Consider the following 19818-nt stretch of genomic DNA (forward strand, 5'->3'; position numbering starts at 1 on the left):
AGCGATTTCCTCACCGCCTCAAAGGATTTGCGGAGGCGTTGTGTTTCGGCGGTGAAATCCGGGAAGATGAGGAGAAGGCCGTTCTCGTAATGGAGGTCGCCGACCCGGCGGGCCTCCCGCAGCACCAAGTCTCGGTCGCGAAAGTTGAGGAGACGGAAGATGAAGGGTCTCGACCGTGCGCCGGGTGCGGGCTTCTTAGCAGGGATCCTGTGAGCCCGCTCTACCACGAACTGCTGTGAAAAAGCAGCGTCAGGGAGCAGCTCACGCAGTAGACCCTCCGTGAAGGCCGTTGTGTCTTCGCCCTCGGCGCCCTCCGGGAGACCAACAATCCGAAGATTGTTTCGCCTGTTGCGGTTCTCCGCATCCTCCGCTCTGGCCACAAGAGTGCGGACCTGTTTCTTTAGGGATTGGATATCCGAGGAATGGGTGGCGGAGGTGTTTTCGATGGCGGTGGTTCTCGCCTCTACCTCAGATAGGCGGGTACGTATCCGGGTGAGGTCCTGCCGGATCAGTCCGGTGTCCGAGTGCACCTGGTCGATCTTGGCGGATATCTTTTCATCCAGCTTGGCCAGTGCTTCTAGCAAGGAGGGGTGTTCATCTTCCTCCTGCGCCGCCATTGTCTGGATAGCCTTGCTGCGTTTTTTAGGAGCAGGCGTCGGCGGGGCCTCCAGGCCGCGTTGGGCTGCTTTGGCTGCAGCTAAGTTGCTGGTTTCCTGCTTATTCTTCCCCCGTGACATACGGAGGGGTTGTGTGAGGCTTGCCCGTTGCCAGAAGCGTGATCGGAAAGCAATTAGAGTTGTTCAGGAGAAAAAATCAGTAGGCTAGTAGCGGAGACTCTGAAAGCACGTCTTCTCACTCCGCCATCTTGGTCACGCCCCCGACAGTTTCTCTTTAAAGTCACAACGCAGCATTACAATCCAACACAAAAAAAATGTGGTAACGCACATTAATGCTGCGTTACCGTTGCATACAGTAGGCACAGTAAAGCATACAGGGCATGAAAAGTATGCTTTCCTGTACCTGGTGACGTGTGTGTTTAGAGGTAACGCTACACGTTACAATGCGACGCTAACATCGCACTGTGAATTTCCCGTAGGATTAGCATAGCTGTAAGCTGCATTATAAGAGTTTATAACACAGCTCTGCAACGTCCCACTATGAATGAGGCCTAAGTGTTACTTGTATAGGATGACTCTTCTTCACAGAATGCAACTTGTTTATCTCCACTAGGAAAGTAATTCATCTGGTATCAATAAAATGCTTGTAAAGCCACCAGCAAGCTAGATAATACTCCAAATAATTTTGACAGTGCTTTTTCACCTATTTTTTTTTTGGGGGGGGGGGGGGGGGAACTGCACCACAGTTAAGAAAAGTGAAAATCCATTCCTAAACTGCCGCAGATTAAGAAGTGCTTAATAGCACTTCTACAAATTGTGCAGTGCAGGTTAGACATGATTTGTGAAGTTCCCTCCGCCCCGCAATTCTGAGTGCTTAACCCTTGCAGTGCTGGGCATTGCTGCAATACATCAGATGTATTGGTTGCCTCAGCAACAGCAATTTCCCTCACACACTGCACTGCCTGAGAAACCTTCCTAACTCCTCCTGTTTATGAAGGAGACTGCACTATTTGGTGAATTCTTAAGATGTCTGAGTCTGAGACAGTTCTGCACATATTTCTAAATATTTTCACTGGTACCAGTTAGTTAATAAATGTTTTCCTCCCATTTTTCCCCCTTTTTCTTTTCCCCAGTTACAGCGAAAGAAGCAGACAACATCACTCTTCCAAACCTAAAGCCAGTCACTGCCTACCTGGTTCGCTTCCAACTGAGTCGGGAGGGCCCTGGTGGTGAGGGATCCCCTGGACCTATAGCCACTCTAGTAACGGACTGTATAGGTATGTAGATCCTATGGAAAATCAGAGGCTGGTGATTGGATGATTGAACAGTTTGAGAGGTGGTGCCAAAAGCCAGAGATGGACTAGCACTAGCTTATGTGCGTTTGCTGTTAGTGTGAAAGCGAACATAACAGTTAAGAACAATGCCATGGAGTCAACTCACCAAGTAGAAGATACATTTGAATTTATGACACAATAATAATTGTTTTTTTCTGTGCCAGAATTCACTTCAAATGATTATGTAGAGGATTAATGTACAAATAACTGATAGGAAAGCTTCATATTAGAAAGTGCTAGCCACAGCTCTGTATATTGGTATATGGGAAAGAGGGACAAAAACATGAGCTTGGCCAAATGGCATAGTTACTGTACAAGCTAAACCTGGTGTCACAGTAGTCTATTACACATGCCCCTATCACTCAGTGGCGTAGCTAAGGAGCTGTGTGCCCCAATGCAAGTTTTACAATGGGGCCCCAAGCACTCTATATATAACAATTGATACGGCGCACCAAAACCTGCCAAGGGCAACTACAGTGTCAGAGGTGCAAGAAGGGAATGGGGAACAGTTTGTTAGTGATTACTTCTACTCAAAGTATCTATAGAAGTGAATAATACCAAAACAGGACCAATAAAGAGCTAATACTGTAGTTGAGGGAGAGCTCTACGGGGCCCCTCTGGCCCCGATGCGGTGGCTACCTCTGCACCCCCTATTGCTACGCTTCTGGCCCCTATTAAAGAGTACCCGTAACCAAGGATTGAACTTCATCCCAGTTGGTAGCTGATAACCCTTTTCTCGTGAGAAATCTGTATCTTTTCTCCAGTAGATCATCAGGGAGGTCTGTATGGCTGATATTGTGGTGAAACCCCTCCCACAGTGTGATGTCAGGACCTGATGTAGGTCCTGACAGTTCGCGGTCTGTGTGCCTTGTTGCACTGTGGGAAATAGCAGCAGTTCCAAACTGCAAGCAACCAGTATCTCCCTCTGTACATACTGTATGTATATCTATAAGAAAACTCTTTTAGCCAATCCCATTGTTAGAGGGTGTGGTTTTAAAAAATGTCAGTTGGTACTGTCTAGTTTTTTCATGTCTGCCAGTAGTAAAGATGATGACGTGCAGGCTGATTGTGGATCAAACAATATGAAAAAATTAGATGCTGAATATCAATCATTTCTTGATCTCGTCTATTTTTTTACTTCTCACTTTGCAATGTATTGATTTATTTTTTCCCCCTTTTCGCTTAAGTTCCTCTTTAAGTCTACTGGCCTTTATGTGCCTCCCAGAAAGAATGTTGGCCAATTGGTGTGCTCCCCATTATAGTGCCTTATTTTTGCACCTCTCTTACAGCACCATCATTTTATTGCCTTCCATTTTTATTCTTCCCATTATATTCTGCCATTACCACTTTCTTCCGTTTATAGTGCTCCTTCCATTATAGTGCCTCCAGTTAAGTGATCAAATTGAGCATAGCTTTATAAATATGGGGCTCAAAGCTGGTTGCTGATAATGATCGGCTATAGTGAAGCTCATAGGAAACTAGCAATCAATAACAAAAATGTCAATCATTTAAAGGAAACCTAAAGTTACTTTAAAAAAAAGAGTTTCACTTACCTGGGGCCTCTGCTAGGTTTTTCTGTACTATAACTGCGCAGGGCGCTCTGCAAGTCGGCAATAACAAAACTTAGCCATGGCGGGGGACCAGAGGATCTTTCTGTGACGGCGTGGGCACTGGCAGAAGCTGACAGAGCCCCCAGGTACAGTAAGTCATACTCTTTTTTTAAAAGTAACTTAAGGTTCCTTTTAAGTGATCACCACCTTTATAAATACAGCAATTAGTGATGAGCAAAAATTTCACATCATCGTAATTTTGCATCGTATTTTGCAATTATTATGCAAAATCGTAGTGTGAAATTTCTGGAAAAAATGTAATTAATTTTGTATGTAAACGTAATCAGCAATCGTAGTTATGTATTTTTGTATTTTTGTGTAATTTTCACAGAATTTTGTGCCAACTTTAGGGGTTAATAACAAAGCAATAGCAACAGCAAAGCCTCCATACATGCTATCAACACCAAAATTACTATGCAAATCAGGGAGAATAGTGGGAACAAGTCAAAAAATGTATTTTTTTTTCAAAAAGACCTTGTAGTTTTTGAAAAAATGCAAAGAAAAACTGGTTTTTAAACTGTAATTTTTCTGAGTTTGAAAACCTTTTCTCTTTAGATTTTTAAAATCAGTTTTCTCAAAAACTTCAAGGTATTTCTGATAACAGCATGTATGGGCGGGGGGGACATCTTTGAAATTAATCACTAAAATCAGCAAAAAATTACATGAATTTACACAAAATTATGAATGGATTGCACAAAATCAATTACATTTACAAATCGTAATAACCTATGGTCAAATTTGTAAAAACGTACGTGAGATTTTGCGTAATATTAAGTAGCAGATTACAATCATCACTAACAGCAATCTAAAAACTCAAATTTCAGATTCCCCTCTTTAGAATTAGGCTTCACCGACATTTCCTGGATTATTTTAAAAACACTAATAAAGTTTCTGTATTCATTTTCCTTTTCCGTTCCTCAAGAGCCGAGAGTGAAGCCAGAAATAAAAGGCTACTCGATAGAAGATCGGAACACGCTCTACATTAACTGGCAGCTGCCCACCTACAGCACCGTTGGGAGCGGCTTCCTGGTCAAAGTTTACCATCCTGCAGGCCGGCTTTTTCGACAGGAGAATGTGACTTCCATGGATATCTTGTCAGTGCGGATCCACAGCCTCAGCTCCAACACAGAGTATACATTCCGAGTCTTTATTTACCACTGTACCAGCCTGGGACCTGCATCAGATCCCTACATCATTATCCTCAATAGCAAGGGTGAGTCTCACCACCAGCCTCTACCTACCGAAAATGCTCATTATTGACTTCTTCATAAGAGACAGTTCTGCCATGTACTGTTTCATACAGTTTAATTCTACAATATGCCTGTAGTTGGGTATATCTGTAGTTGCCATTAGATAAGAGCGTTATAGTTTGATAAGAGTTCTGCACATTATCAATGATCATTATTCAAAGGAGAAGGACATTAGTTAATGTGTAGAATGATGTTATAAGGAGCCAATAACTTTAGATAACTTGTTGGTGTCAGTTTACAATTTCACAGCTCCTCACTGCAACCCTTTACTAGCTAGTTATTTTTGGTGTAAGCAGGTTGCCATATTCTTCTTATTTTGTTTTAAAGTGAATGGTAACCGCATTAAAAAAAAAATGAAGCAAATATTTACCTAAGGAGAGGGAAGGCTCTGGGTTGTATAGAGCCTTCCATCTCCTCTCTCGGTGCTCTCTATCCTGTGCTGGCTCCGCCACGTTTCAATCCCCCGCCGAAAGGGTATTTGGAAGTCTTCGGGAGCCGTGTCCTCCCAAAGACGTGCGGCTCCATACTGCACAGGCGTGAGCGTGCAAGAGAGCATGCTTGCGCAGGCGCAGTACAGGGCCGCCCTTCTTCAGGAGCACTCGGGCTCCCTGAAGACGTCTGAAGCCTCCTTCGGCCGGGTAAAGCAGTATTTGACTAAATTAGTCAAATACTGCTACCGGGCGAGCCAGCACTGGAACGAGGGGACCAGGAGAGGAGCTAGAAGGCTCTATAGGACCCAGAGCCTTCCCTCTCCTTGGGTAAGTATCTATCTCATTTTTTTAAATGCGGTTCCCATTCACTTTAAGGGTCGGGTTTGGGCATATTGTAAGTATAATCCAAAGGTAGGAAAATGGCCAGAAACAAAGTATGTCATACCCTGTGGCTGCCAGTTTCAGCTCTTGCTGGATTTGGTACTGCAGACACAAGTGCATGTATTTGCATCTTTTTATTAGCTGACTGGCTGCCTGTGGACCCATATAAAAGGCAAGTGCTGTCTTGGATTGTGCATTTGTTCCCTGTGGTTGGCATACCTTGTGGAGTGTCATATTGGAGACAGCGGTTTCCCAAAAAGAAGTATAAACCAGTAAAGTAGAAAGTTCAGGAGATGAGTCCTATTAAATTATGGAGGGGTCATGTGATACTTCCGTGAACACTGTAAACAAAAATGCAGAGAGGTTATGACCAATAAATATACAGTTGAATGGTTTGATAAGTTGGCATTGAAGCACGTCAGAAAGGCAACCATGAGGTCAGGAGCAGAGTATTTTCTATCTTGTGTAAGAACAATTTGGAAAGTGTGACAACTCCATGTTGAGATAATCAGAAGAGGTCAGAAGCAAAGCATTTTCTACCGCATGGAAGGCCAATTTGAAAGTTGCGACATCTCCATGGTGGTGTAATCAGAAGAGGTCAGGAGCAAAGTATATTTTACATTATGTAAGGTCAATTTGAAAAATGTGACATCTCTATGGTGGTGTAATCAGAACAGATCAGGAACAATTTTTTACCTTATTGTAGACCGCTTTGAAAAGTGTGACATCTGTATGGTGAGGTATCTAAAAGAGGTCTGGAACCAGGGCTGGATTTGTACTCTTTACTGCCCAAGGCTGCTGTCACCAGCCGCCCCCTTCAGTATAGGTAGCGAGATGACCCCTCTCCCCTTCCCTCAAGTATAGGTAGCCTGATGACTCCCTCCAGTATAGGTAGCCAAATGACCACCCCCTTTCCCTCCAGTTTAGGTAGCTAGATGACTCCCTTAATCCCTTTCCTCACTTCCCCCTTTCAGTATAGGTAACCAGCTCACCTTCACACCACAGAAGCCATCAGTGTCACTCATTTCTTAGCTCATCTCCAGTGCCGAATCGTCCTCTTCCCCTCTGTCTCCAATACTGCCCAAGTCCATAGTCGCCCACCACAATGCAAACATGCACAGAGAGCACAGTGGCTGCTGCACAGGCCACTGGCAGCAGAGTACCATGGTCAGCCTCTTGCCTGATCTTCCTGCATTGCAAGCTTGCAGCCTGCTGCTTTGGTGACCCTGCTCCTGTGGTGCCCTAGGCCATGGCCTAAATCCGGCCCTGTCTGGAACCAAGTGATTTTTACCTTATGGAGAGCAATTTGAAAGGTATAATATATCTCCATAGTGAGGTCATCAGAAGAGGTCAGGAGCAGAGTATTTTCTGCCTTCTGGTGGGGCATGTTGGATACTCTAAAATTTAGCGGTCCAGGACCTTAAAAGGTCCTGAGAAAAAAATTGTTTACATCATATTAAAAAAATATATAATTATGATGTGTTGGTTATTAAAGAACAAGAAGGAAAACAAATATGGGAAGTCATTGTATAAGCTTATACCCAATGTTCTCCCCAGGCTCGTTTAGCCGGCTGCCCCACCCAGCTAATTTTGGTGAGCACCCAGCTGTCGTCGGCTTGCCTCTTCATCCTCTTCCTATACTGCACCCAGCTACTTTTTCATGCCACCCGGCTGGGAAAATATTCTGGGGAGAACACTGCTTAACTCAGAAGATGATGCCGCTGTGTTCTACATTTTGGCTATATGTAATAATTAAAAGCCATCATACAAGGAGAATTCCTTGTAGCACAAGAAAAATGTTTTCAGAACATGAAAAAAACACAGCTAATGAAGCAATAGAAACTTTTCTCAGCAGGCTTGCACTTGAACAAAAGTTGCTATATAATTCTTAGAAACATACTGCTATTTCCAGTAGGTATAGTAAAGAATTGCCCCTTTCAAAACAATAATATTTTGTTGCTTTGGAGTTTGAAAAATGTCCACCTTAATTTTATATATGACAGCCAAGGGAAAGATATAACTGCAACAGTTCAGAAATAAATAACCAAAATCACTGAGATGATTGAGATCACCCTGGCTTCAATTCATCAAAGGCTATTCAGAAAAAAAAAACAAGTCGAGAATATACCGCTTTATGTATTTTAGACTCTTTTTTTTTCTAATTCATAAAGATTTTCACAGGTGCAGTAGAAGTTTGGTAATTTACCGAAACCAATGGCTGCAATTCACAAAACCTGTTCAGTAACAGCAGAAGAATGTGTTGTTACAAGCTGTTCCATGTAGTGATGATGGTATTACAATACTAAGAGGCATCCCCGACATCCCTTTAGAATCTACATGTTTGTTATACTGGCTCTGCTCCCTGGCTGTGAATCTGTCCATTAGTCTTTCTTAACATTCTATTTAATTGCCATAGCTTAGATGAACTTCCAAGAGACATTACACACACCATGCTTAGGTAATTTCCCCACTTGCTCCTCCGCATCTTCAAACAGGGACCTAAACGGTTAAACGTCTGAAGGGCTCCAGGGGAAACTGTGTTCCTCTCTCTTTCCTGCACTGCCTGGGGGGTAAAAAAAATGTTAGCTCGACCCTCCCGAGAAGGCTTCAGATCCTATCACAGGGACTTGCAGGAGACAGAGGCAGTTTCTATTGGCTCTTTGCTCCTGTCAGTCATAGGTAATCACTCTCTGCTTCTGTGAGTCATGGCTCCCGCACAATCTCAGCACTGTTTTTGACAGACCACAGCTGCCGGTAATAACCAAGCATAATACAAGGCTTTACCGCATGCTGTAATCTTGATTAATTTACCTCACTACTCGGTAATTTCAGCTTTTCATGCGGTAATGCGGTGATGAATTGACATTTTCCTAAATGCTCAGAAAAATCATCTGTTATCACCATTGCAGAATGCGGTAATGCTTGTTAAATTGAAACCCCTGTGCGTCAGTACTTAGGACCCTTCTCTACCTGCACACCTAGCATGAGCAGTATTTTTTTACTCTTCTTAACAGAACTATTCAAGCTCAGTGAGATTGAATGGTAACTGTTGGTGGACTGCAATCTTCAAGCCATTCCACATATTTTTAATAGAGTATATGCTCTAAGTAGGCCACACAAGCAAATTTATCTTTTTCAGCCTCTGTTATTTTTTTGCTGTAGACACTTGTAACTTCTTCAAAGTCTCCACAGTCCTCTTGGTAGCCAGTTTTCTCCTTACTCTTTCATCTAGTTTGGAGGGACAGCCTGATCTAGGGAAGGTCCTAACACTTTTTAATAATACACTTTAAGTGCTTTTAGGGATAAATAAAGCATGTGATTTTTTTTGGCATCTATCTCTTGACTTCTGCCTATCCATAATGTTATCCCTGAGACCTTTTGGCACTGCCTAGCCCCCCATAGTTGATTGTTTGTTTTCAGTTGCTCTACAAAGCACTTGATATTCTCTACAAATAGCTGCTTTTATCCCAATTGAGTCAAAATGATTACAGTTGACCATAGGCCGAGGCCAATTAACTTGGTGTGCAATACAGAAGGTGATATGCCATACCTGACTTAGTTTACAAGTACCATATTTTTTTGGAAGCAGGGACTGGGTGATCCTTAAACCAGCTCAGATATTCATATTTTCTTTATTCACATTATCTGAACTGTTGCTTCTATATCTTTAACTCGGCTTAGTTATATGTTCCATTGAGTAATTACAGATGGATTCTGTGTGTGTATCTTGAGCTCAAGCTGCAAAGCACGGAAATTTGAATATTTTGAAGGGGGTGATTATTTTCTTTACTCGTTGTAGTTCTACCAAGGATTTTAGTTTCAGGATTTGAAAGTAGGAATTTCAGAACTTCTAATGACACTTGCAATGTACGTTCCTAAATTGCCTGTGTCTGCAGGTCCATCACCCCCGAAGGATGTCCATGCTCACCCTCTGTCTCGAGACAGCGTGAAGCTAGTCTGGTCTCCTCCTGATGATCCTAATGGCGGGATTATTAAGTATACAGTTGAAAGCCGGAGAGTGGGAGTTCCTGGGGAGCAACAGTGGGCTGATACAGAGAGCCACAACCAGACCTGGTATATTATTACTGGCCTGAACACCAGCACCCATTACCAATTCCGTGTACGGGCAAACTCCAGAGTCCCCGGAGAATGGAGCCATACAGTATCGACTGCAACATATGGCGAGGGTACATTTTCTTTCCTTTTTTACATGATGTTCATCGGGCAGCTTCAGATGTTTGATGTTTTCATGTAACTGGTATATTAGGGCTATCAGGCCAAGAGATCTATGATAGTGTAGCAACAGCTTTGTTTTCACTAATGGAAAAATCATAAAGAATGCGGTAGACACAGCCATGATGGATGAACTCCCGGTACTGTAGAACAGTTATGACCAGTTGACTACACAGCATTACCTCCATGTTTCTAGTAACCGTGCATTTGGGAAGTAACACTAAGGTATTAGTAATGATGGGTCTTCACTTGTATCCTGATGAAGGATAACTGAGGCTGTGTCTGTTTCATCTCCTGAAAACTGGAGAACTTCATGTGAAATGGAGGGTTACAGAAGCCAGTGCCAATACTGAAGTAGCTTTATATGACTGTCCATGATGGGTGAAGTTTGTGCCCTCAAATACTAGTCATTATTATGTTTGTTTCATGCCATTGTGTATTTGGCCTTGATGCTTGAAGGATATCCATTGTTTTCCCACCTATGAAAATCTGAAAGTATGGTAAATTATAACCTTAAACTCCTCTGCTAACTTAACTTCAACCCTAAATCTAACCTTTGAGACAGTGTTTCAGTCTCTGATATGACTTAATTACTAGCTTAGCTTCATCCACCTCTGATATGCTTAGATTGGGGGAAGGGGGCAGTGAGCCACATAAGCCACTGATAAGATTTACTTGTAGATATTTCTGTATTCATCTGTCCCAAAGTGGTGAGATTTTCCCACTGCAGTTTATGACGTGGCCTCTTCCACAAAGGTGAGATTACTGAGCAGTAGTTGGTGTTTAAAGAGAAACTCCGACCAAGAATTGAACTTTATCCCAATCAGTAGCTGATACCCACTTTTACATGAAAAATATAATGATTTTCACAAACAGACCATCAGGGGGCGCTGTATGACTGATTTTGTGCTGAAACCCCTCCCACAAGAGGCTCTGGTACCGTACGGTACTCTGGGCAAACTGCCACAATGTAACAATGACACACACAGGAAATGGCTGTTTATAGCTGTCTGTTAAAGCCAGAACAGCTACATAATCTGCCCACAGTAACAATGTCACCATGTAATACATGTCAGAATGTGAATCTGGGAGAGGAAAGATTTTACAATGAGCAAACTCTGACTAAATCATGTATACATAATTATTGTAAAAATTAAGCACCTTTTTATATTAAATTATTTTCACTGGAGTTCCTCTTTAAACCCTCTCCCAATAATGACGTTCCCCTGCTGTAAACTGTGAACTGTGTCTAAGCCCTCCTAAAACTATCACGTTTCCCTGCAGTAATTTGTGTTCACAACCTTCCTACAAAGATTACAGGATACCTGCTCCTCCCCTCATTGTACCTGGCCCGGCCCTTGTTATCACTACTTGAAACTTATGACTTCGGCTGAAGTCAAATTTTCACACAGGGATAAGCAGACGTGTCCTCCAGTCACCTTCCCATTTGCAAAGAGGGCCAGGAGAAGAGGGGACAGTGAGTTCTGGTGCAACGGCCATGCAGACCAATTCGATGCAGTGTACGGCGTATGGTTTAAACACTGACAGTCTGACCCCCACCCCTTAAACTCCTGCAGCAACGCTGCTAGAGCTCATACGTCTACTTGCAAAGGACAACCTCTGGATTTGATGCTGAGCATGTGTACTGTTTAGCCATTGACCATGGTGAGGCCTGTTCTGAGTGGAAACTGTCTTGTTTAACCATTGCATGGACTTGGTCACCATCCTGCAGCTCAGTTTCAGCCAGTGTAGCTTAGACCATCTTTATGTAGCGCCAACATTTTTTTCAGATTCTTAGATAGTTCTCTGCCATGAGGTGCCATGTTGATCTTGCAGTGACCAGTATGAGAGAGTGTGAAAGTATTAACAGCGAATTTAACCAACCTAATCCCCATTCACACCTGAGATCTTACACTAATGAGATACATGGGAAAGGGAAGAGAAATGTCTGATTGGGCAGAATTCTGACAATCTTAGGGGTGTATTCATTTGTTTTGCCAGTGTTTTAGACATTAATGGCCACGTGTTAAGTTATTTTGATGGGACAGCAGATTTATACAAGCTGCACACAAACTACTTTACATTGTATCAATGGGCCATATGCAATAAACTGCGTAAAGTTTCTGTGTGCAGGGAGCACACAGCAATTTTACCATTACTATCGGTGGTGAAGCACTGACCGTTAACCCATTAGTACCCTGGACTTTACCGCAGTTACCATAGCAATGCGCATGGTACCACGGTAACACCTGTTGTGCTAATGGGTTAATGGGCAGTGCGCCACCAGCAGTAATAATGGTAAAACTAAGCAGTTTACTGCATCTATCCCCATGTGTCATATTTTCAGTCAGGGGCGTAACTAGAAATCACTAGGACCCCCCTGAGAAAATTTGGATGGCCCCCCCTGGGGCCCGCTCAGGTTTGTTTTGGGGGGAAGGAGGGGTTACAGCATGAGGGGAGAGCATTGGCCCACACATCAGTGGGGAGGGAGGGGCCACTTCCCCACCTCGGGCTCTCCCCTCAGTGCCCCCCCCCAGCATTAATCGGCGGTAGGACCAGCGGCGGGCAGAAACACAAGCATATCTCCATGTTTCCACCGCGGAAGTCCAATGTCTAAGCATCTGACACTATTTCCGGATAAACAGAAAGTAGTTTGTGGCACTTAGACATCAGACCTCCGCGTGGAAGCATGGAGGTATGCTTGTGTTCCTGCCCGCCGTTGCTCCTACTGCCAATTAATACTGGAAGGGGAGCGCTGAGGGGAGAGCCCAAAGTGAGGGAGTGGCCCCCCTCCCTGCCGATGTGGGGGCCAATGCTCGCCCCTCATGTTGCGACCCCTCCTGCCCCCCAAAACGGCCCTTAGTGGGCCCTAGAGGTGTCCTTGCCATCCCCCATGGGTGCTGGGGCTGCAGCCCCTATTGTTACGCCACTGTTTTCAGTGTTGTCCCATGAAAAGATATAATAAAATATTTACAAAAATGTGAGCGGTGTACTCACTCTTGTGAGATACTGTTTATATTAAGCATAATAATCCAACAGTGGTTTACATCCACAGAACTCCATCACCTGGTGCCCATGGCAAGCGGGAACCCGCGGGTCTCATCGTCAGGTCATCAGCTTATCCTTGCCATCATTGGCTCTGTCTCAGTCACATGTTTCACCATCATCGTCGCCTTGCTGGCTCTTTTCTGCATAAAAAAGAACTTATTCCACCGCAGGAAAATGTTCACCTACCAGTCTGGATCGGTGAGTAATATCAGCAACACGGCATTCTGAGCTAGGGATTTGTACAAAACATGCCCCAGACCAGTTCCTATAGGAGCACCTAATTTTGTTAGAAGACAATAAAGACCTAACACAGCCGCTGGAGGTGGACCCCGTGTTGGGCCCTCAGGACCAGGGTCCCTGGTGTGGTCACGATCTATACATTAGAGAATAAAGGCCGGTTCATACTTGGGCGGATGCAGAACGGAAACGCATGCAAAAATTTTTACCACAGGATCACGTCCGCCGATACGCTTCACCCCTCACCTTTCCCGCAGTCACCGCTGCTTGGTACTTTCAACAGCCCAGAGGCCAGCAGATGCATGCGGTTCTTCATAGGCTGCAGCAGGCCAGTATCCGTTCTCATAGGCTTTCATTGGACACATTTTCCGGTCTGGTCCGGGAAAATGTGCCAAGTTAAGACTCTGCGTTTTGTCTTGTGTTCCGCGGCACACAGATCCCTGTAGGATCACTGTTTTGTAACACGTGGAAGCGGATCCTATTTTTAACATAGGATCCGCTTCTCGCAATTAAGCGGAGCTTTTAAAATTTATCACACGGATATGTTTTTAAATCAAGTGTGAACTGACCCTAATATTTGCATCAATACATTATATATATATACAGGGCCGGCCCGCTCATGAGGCGGGGTGAAACTTTTGCCTCAGGCGGCAAAATTCCAGGGGCGGCACCCGCCCGTCCGTGGGTGCGGGGAGCCGGCCGCCGAGCTGGAGGGGTAGCTGGCAGGACGGGGGTATTGGGCCTAGCGGCGGGGAGGGGGTCGGACCCCCCCCCCCCCTCCCTCGCCTGGGTCCCCCGTGCTCCGCTCCCCTCCAGCCTTAAATACAAGCAGCCACTATGTGTAAGAGGCACGGGCGGGTAGGACTCACCTCTTCCTCGTTCCAGGCCAGCGTGCGCTCCACTGACGTCACTTCCTGCAGCGTTGCAGGAAGTGACGTCAGTGGAGCGCACGCTTGGAATGAGGAAGAGGTGAGTCCTACCCGCCCGTGCCTCTTACACATAGTGGCTGCTTGTATTTAAGGCTGGAGGGGAGCGGAGCACGGGGGACCCAGGCGAGGGAGGGGGGGTACGACCCCCTCCCCGCCGCTAGGCCCAATACCCCCGTCCTGCCAGCTACCCCTCCAGCTCGGCGGCCCCCCAGAGCGCGCCCCCCACCGGGGGGGGGGGTGGCTTCGGAAATTTTTTTTTTGCCTCAGGCGGCAAATAGTCTAGGGCCGGCCCTGTATATATATATATATATATATATATATATATATATATAGATAGATAGATAGATAGATAGATTATAAAAGGCTCTACGATTCTCAGTTCAGAGTAGTTTGTTGTTGTTGTTTCTTATGCTGTTGATTGTGGATGTTTGTCATCACTAAGATGTTTTGCCAATCAGCATATCTCCAATCTTAAGGGGGAAGAAACCATCTTGCAGCTCAGTTCAGGGACTTTGACCCTCACCCGGCGCCCAAGACCCCAGACGGAGCCCTTCTCATATCCCATCCTGGACTGGGCAGACATTAAGTTTGAAGATGTGATCGGAGAAGGGAATTTTGGGCAGGTTATCAAAGCCATGATTAAAAAAGATGGTGTGCGCATGAACGCTGCAATCAAGATGCTAAAAGGTAAGGGTAAAATACGAGGGAACGTTTAGACGCTATTACTCTACTACTTATAATATTTGAGAGAATTTAAAGTTGCCATACATCTAGTGATTTTGTGGCCGATCGACCACTCAAGTAGATAATTTTATCTAATATTCAATTAGATAAAATGATCTACTTGAGTGGTCAGTTGGTGAAAATTGATTTCGGGCCAATATTGATCAAATGCATCGATCAAGAGATCTGTCTCATGGTCAATTTGTTCATACAGCAGTTGTCCCAGTTATCCAGAACTCAACTAACCAGCAGTCTCAACCAACCAGAACAAATCTTTGGCAGTTCTACAATGGTGAAGGCCAACTTTTTAGTCTTTTTGTGGGATCTGCTGTGCTTAAAGACTGGATTCCATGGCCTTCACAAGGTTAATATACTTTCAAATACTATATCTTAACATTTAATACAGAGTTCATGGTATGTATACAGAGTCGGGGATTGTAATGTATTAACTAGGCCTATTTTTAACATTCAGTCTAGAGCAACCAAAAAGCACACTTATCTGACATCACGCCAATCCCTGTGGCTGCCGGGTAATGTGGACTTTGCTGTACATTACAGGGGCAAACCCAGAATTTTCAAGGGGGGAGGGGGGGGGGGGGTGTTCCTGAAAGGTCTCCCTCAACCACACACAATACAGTATAATAATTTAAAAAGAGTAGAAAAAAAATGATAGAACAGGCACCCCAGTCCTCAACATCACAGATCAAATCAGCATTAGATGTATCTCTGTACTACTAGAACGGGTGGCTTTTTTTTACTTTGATTGCGTGCTCAAACTGGATCCAGCACAAGCATAGGTATTAATGTAATGGGAGAAACAGCAGCAGTTGGCACTTGCAATCCATATAAGATAGCTTTATTTTTCCGGCCACATTACAAAAGACACATAGCAAACATCAAAAATGCTTCCTACCCGTTTCCTTACAAGCTGTGGGGTGAGGCAGCTGTTTCGCTCTCCTGAGCGTCCTCTGAGGTTCTGCGCACTGCCTATATATATATGGATATGGTTTGCAAGTGCCAACTGCTGCTGTTTCTCCCTTTACATTAAAGAGACACTGAAGCGAAATAAAAAATATGATATAGTGAATTGGTTGTGTACTATGAATAATTACTAGAAGATTAGCAGCAAAGAAAATATTCTCATACTTTTATTTTCAGGTATATAGTGTTTTTTCTAACATTGCATCATTCTATAATATGTGCAGATTACACAACACTCAGCATTCAAAATGAGTCTTTCAGAGCAGTCTGTGAAGTAATGACCTCTCCTCTAGCAGAGGAAAAGTAAATAGTCCAGGAACAGTTGAGATAATAAAAGTCAGATAACAGCCCTCTCCAGGACTAACTTAGGGCTGGTTCAGACGGACATTTGGAGGCGTCGCGTTCATTGGCGTCGCGGCGGCAATGCGTTCGGGCTTTCAGCAGCGTTCGCGTTGCGTTCGGATGCGGTCGCGTTTTTTCTTCCCCTAGGGGGACATTACCCGTAGCGGTTAACCGCCCCTGGAAGCTACATGTAGCTTCCAGGGGCTCCTTGAACGCCAGGGAAAATCGGCACCCGAACGCCGCGTTCGTGCAAACGCGCATGAAAGCTTGGTACAAACGCTCCCATTCACTTGAATGGGAGCGTTTAACGCCAAGCCCCGAACGCTGGCTGTAAACGCTCTGCAAGCGTCCGTCTGAACCAGCCCTTAGTCGGAGAGCTTAATGGCTTGTTTGCATAGAGATAACAACTGGAGTTTCTCAACTCTTCCTGTACTGGAAACAATTACACTGATGTATCTGATCTTAACTGGTTCCCCGCCGCCGTACAGTATATCTACGCTCCTTTGGACTTCACTTCCCCGCCCGGAGCGTAGATATACGCACCCCCCGCCGCTACCGCCGCTACCGCCGATGTCCGCTCTCCCGCTCGCACTCCCGCGATCGTGCACGCCGCTGCCCGCTCGCCCGGAGATCAATGAACGGGAAAATACATTCCCGTTCGTTGATCTCTGCCCCCGCAATGATCTGCTGCTTTCGCTAAGCAGCTCGATCATTGTAAAAAAAAAAAAAAAATACCAGCCTCTTTGTACTTCCTCCAAGCTTCCGGAAGGAAGCTTGGAGGTCGCATTAAACTGTTGCCATCTTGTGGCCAAATAGTAAACTACACCCTAAACTATTTTTCACACACACATACATTACTTATACAAAAAAAATTAACTCATTACCTCCCACACTCCCCATTTTTTTTTTTTTTGTAATTAAAAAAAAAATAAAAAATGTACAATTAAAAAAAATACATAAATAGTTACCTTAGGGACTGAACTTTTTAAATATTTATATCAGGAGGGTACAACACTGTTACTTTATAAACTATGGGCTTGTAATTAGGGATGGACGCAAAACTGAAAAAAATGCACCTTTATTTCCAAATAAAATATTGGCGCCAAACATTGTGATAGGGACATAATTTAAATGGTTTTATAACCGGGACAAAAGGGCAAATACATTTCATGGGTTTTAATTACAGTAGCATGCATTATTTAAAAACTATAATGGCCGAAAACTGAAAAATAATGTTTTTTTTCCCATATGTTTTCCTATTTTCCCATTAAAACAGATTTAGAATAAAATTATTCTTGGCATAATGTCCCACCTAAAGAAAGCCTAATTGGTGGCGAAAAAAACAAGATATAGTTAATTTCATTGCGATAAGTAATGATAAAGTTATAGGCGAATGAATGTAAGGAGCGCTGAAAGGAGAAAATTGCTCGGATGCTGAAGGGGTAAAACCCCTCAGTTGGGAAGTGGTTAATGTTTTATTTCTTAGCTGTGCTACACATACAAATCATAATATCATCATTTTTTTTCCGCTTCAGGGTCTCTTTAAAACAGTATAATAATATGGTAGGACATCATGCTTGGTACACATAATGCAACTTCCCGTCCGACTGACAGGATCTGACAATTATTTCCTAAATGTCCAATCTGCTCACGATCAACAACGGGATCGATCAGGGGCAGTGTGGATACAGATAATAATCAGTGGCGTAGCTAAGGAGCTGTGGGCCCCGATGCAACTTTTACAATGGGGCCCCCCAAGCACTCTATACGTGACAATTGATACGGCGCACCAAAACCTGCCAATGGCAACTACAGTGTCAGATGTGCAAGAAGGGGATGGGGAACAGTTTGTTAATAATTACCACTATTTAAGGTATCTATAGAAGTGATTATTATGAGCACAGGACCAATAGAGAGCTAATACTGTAGTTGAGGGAGGGCCCTTCGGGGCCCCTCTGGTCCAAGGGCCCCGATGCGGTCGCTACCGCTGCAACCCCTATTGCTACGCCCCTGATAATAATGAGGACAATCAACATTGGTAATGAAGGGGAAAGTGAAGCATTCACACAGCAGGGCACAGGGCTGTGTTCATACCTGACTCTGTTTAGTTCCCCAGAGCTGCTCTATGCTCTGTACATACACTGCTGCTCCATGCTCTTTACACACACTTGTGCTCCAGGCTCTGTACACAGCTGCTGCTACATCCAAAGTCAACTGTAGCAGAGAAAGAAAGGGGGCGGTGCTGTGAGCTGCAGGATGCCTGCAGATATTCTGGTGTCTCAACTTGTGCCTGTCCCCAGACACTGCACCAGCCCTGATCTGAGGGGGATTCTGGGCAGCTGCCCCCCCGTGTTTGCCTATGCATTTCTAGATGTATGTGCAACTTTAGGTATACCTGTCATGGACAGGAATCAGCTGGGCATTTACAGTAATATAAAATCTCACTCTTAAATCAGGGTAACAGTAAAGTTTAAACAAAAAGGTGTTTATTTGCTTTTATCACTCCATTGCTCACTGTGTTGCAGAGAGATTCCTTATCTAATGACTGATTATAAATGACATGACATCTCAAGAAATTACATGACATGACATCTCATGTGTCAAAGGTGCTGTCAGGAACACATCAAAGAAACCTCAAGATTTTTTAATTTGACATGCTGCAGACATAATGGGAAATTAATATTGTTAAGTGTGCCATATTTTTATTATCTATGGTATTAAATTCACAAAAGAACAGTTGTTTTAATGTGTGCAGACAGGACACAAGATTACCAGGATATACACCTTTTACATATCAAATTACGTGACTCGCTATATACATGTATCAATTCACTTGCATTGCCAGTTACTCAAGCAACATAAGTGTTGCTATCCATCTAGATCAGTGTTTCTCAACATTTTATTAGTATGTACCCCTTTTAAAACTCTGTACTCACCAAGTACCCCCTGGCATAGTAAACATTATCACACGTACCCCTTGACAAATATATATTTCATTGTAGTACATAATAATTGGTTCTAAACAATTTCCAAGCATTTACTATTGCTTTTAATTAGCTAAAATACTAATTTGGTGTTGTTTAACTAAGATTTATAATTTTTCTAAAACTCTACATTTGTTATTCTTGGTAAAGTATATCAAGGCCGAGTACCCCCTGTAACCATCAGAAGTACCCCCTGGGGTACGCGTACCACACGTTGAGAACCTAGGATCTAGATAATAAGTATATGAGCAATAACGCATACAGGTGGGTGTCACTGTAGTGTAGTAGATAGTAGTAGTACTTTCGACTTGCTATGCCTAGTTCAAATCTTGGTCTGGACACTCTCTGCATGGGGTTTGTATGTTCTCTGTGTGCTGGAAGGGGTTTTCTCTTATGCTGAATACACACGTTGAGATTTCCCGTTCGATTCCCGGGATCGAACGGATCGAATCGATTATTTCCAACATGCTCGATTCGGATTTCGATCGTTTCTGCCGTCGATTTGGCATACTTAACATGCAAATCGACGGCAGAAACGATCGAAATCCGAATCGAGCATGTTGGAAATAATCGATTCGATCCGTTCGATCCCGGGAATCGAACAGGAAATCTCAACGTGTGTATTCAGCATTACATACCAAACATAAAGATAGCTTAACACCCCCCCCCCCCCCCCCCCCAAAAAAATAAATAAATAAAAATAAAACAACAAACATTT

General features: G+C 43.9%; 1 protein-coding gene across 3 annotated transcripts in view; it reads left to right on the forward strand.

The window, feature by feature from the left end:
- The window catches only part of TIE1 (tyrosine kinase with immunoglobulin like and EGF like domains 1), a 78005-nt gene that overhangs the window by 46853 nt on the left and 11334 nt on the right, over positions 1-19818 (forward strand). For 2 of the 3 annotated variants that reach the window (XM_068239428.1, XM_068239429.1), the window contains exons 11-15: positions 1751-1894; positions 4484-4774; positions 9520-9810; positions 12912-13102; positions 14547-14757. In XM_068239428.1, coding sequence (XP_068095529.1) covers positions 1751-1894; positions 4484-4774; positions 9520-9810; positions 12912-13102; positions 14547-14757 — 1128 coding nt within the window. The remainder of the gene's footprint in view (positions 1-1750; positions 1895-4483; positions 4775-9519; positions 9811-12911; positions 13103-14546; positions 14758-19818) is intronic. The other variant, XM_068239430.1, reaches the window with a different exon arrangement.

This window comes from Hyperolius riggenbachi, chromosome 6, assembly GCF_040937935.1.
Source record: "Hyperolius riggenbachi isolate aHypRig1 chromosome 6, aHypRig1.pri, whole genome shotgun sequence".
Lineage (NCBI taxonomy): Eukaryota > Metazoa > Chordata > Amphibia > Anura > Hyperoliidae > Hyperolius > Hyperolius riggenbachi.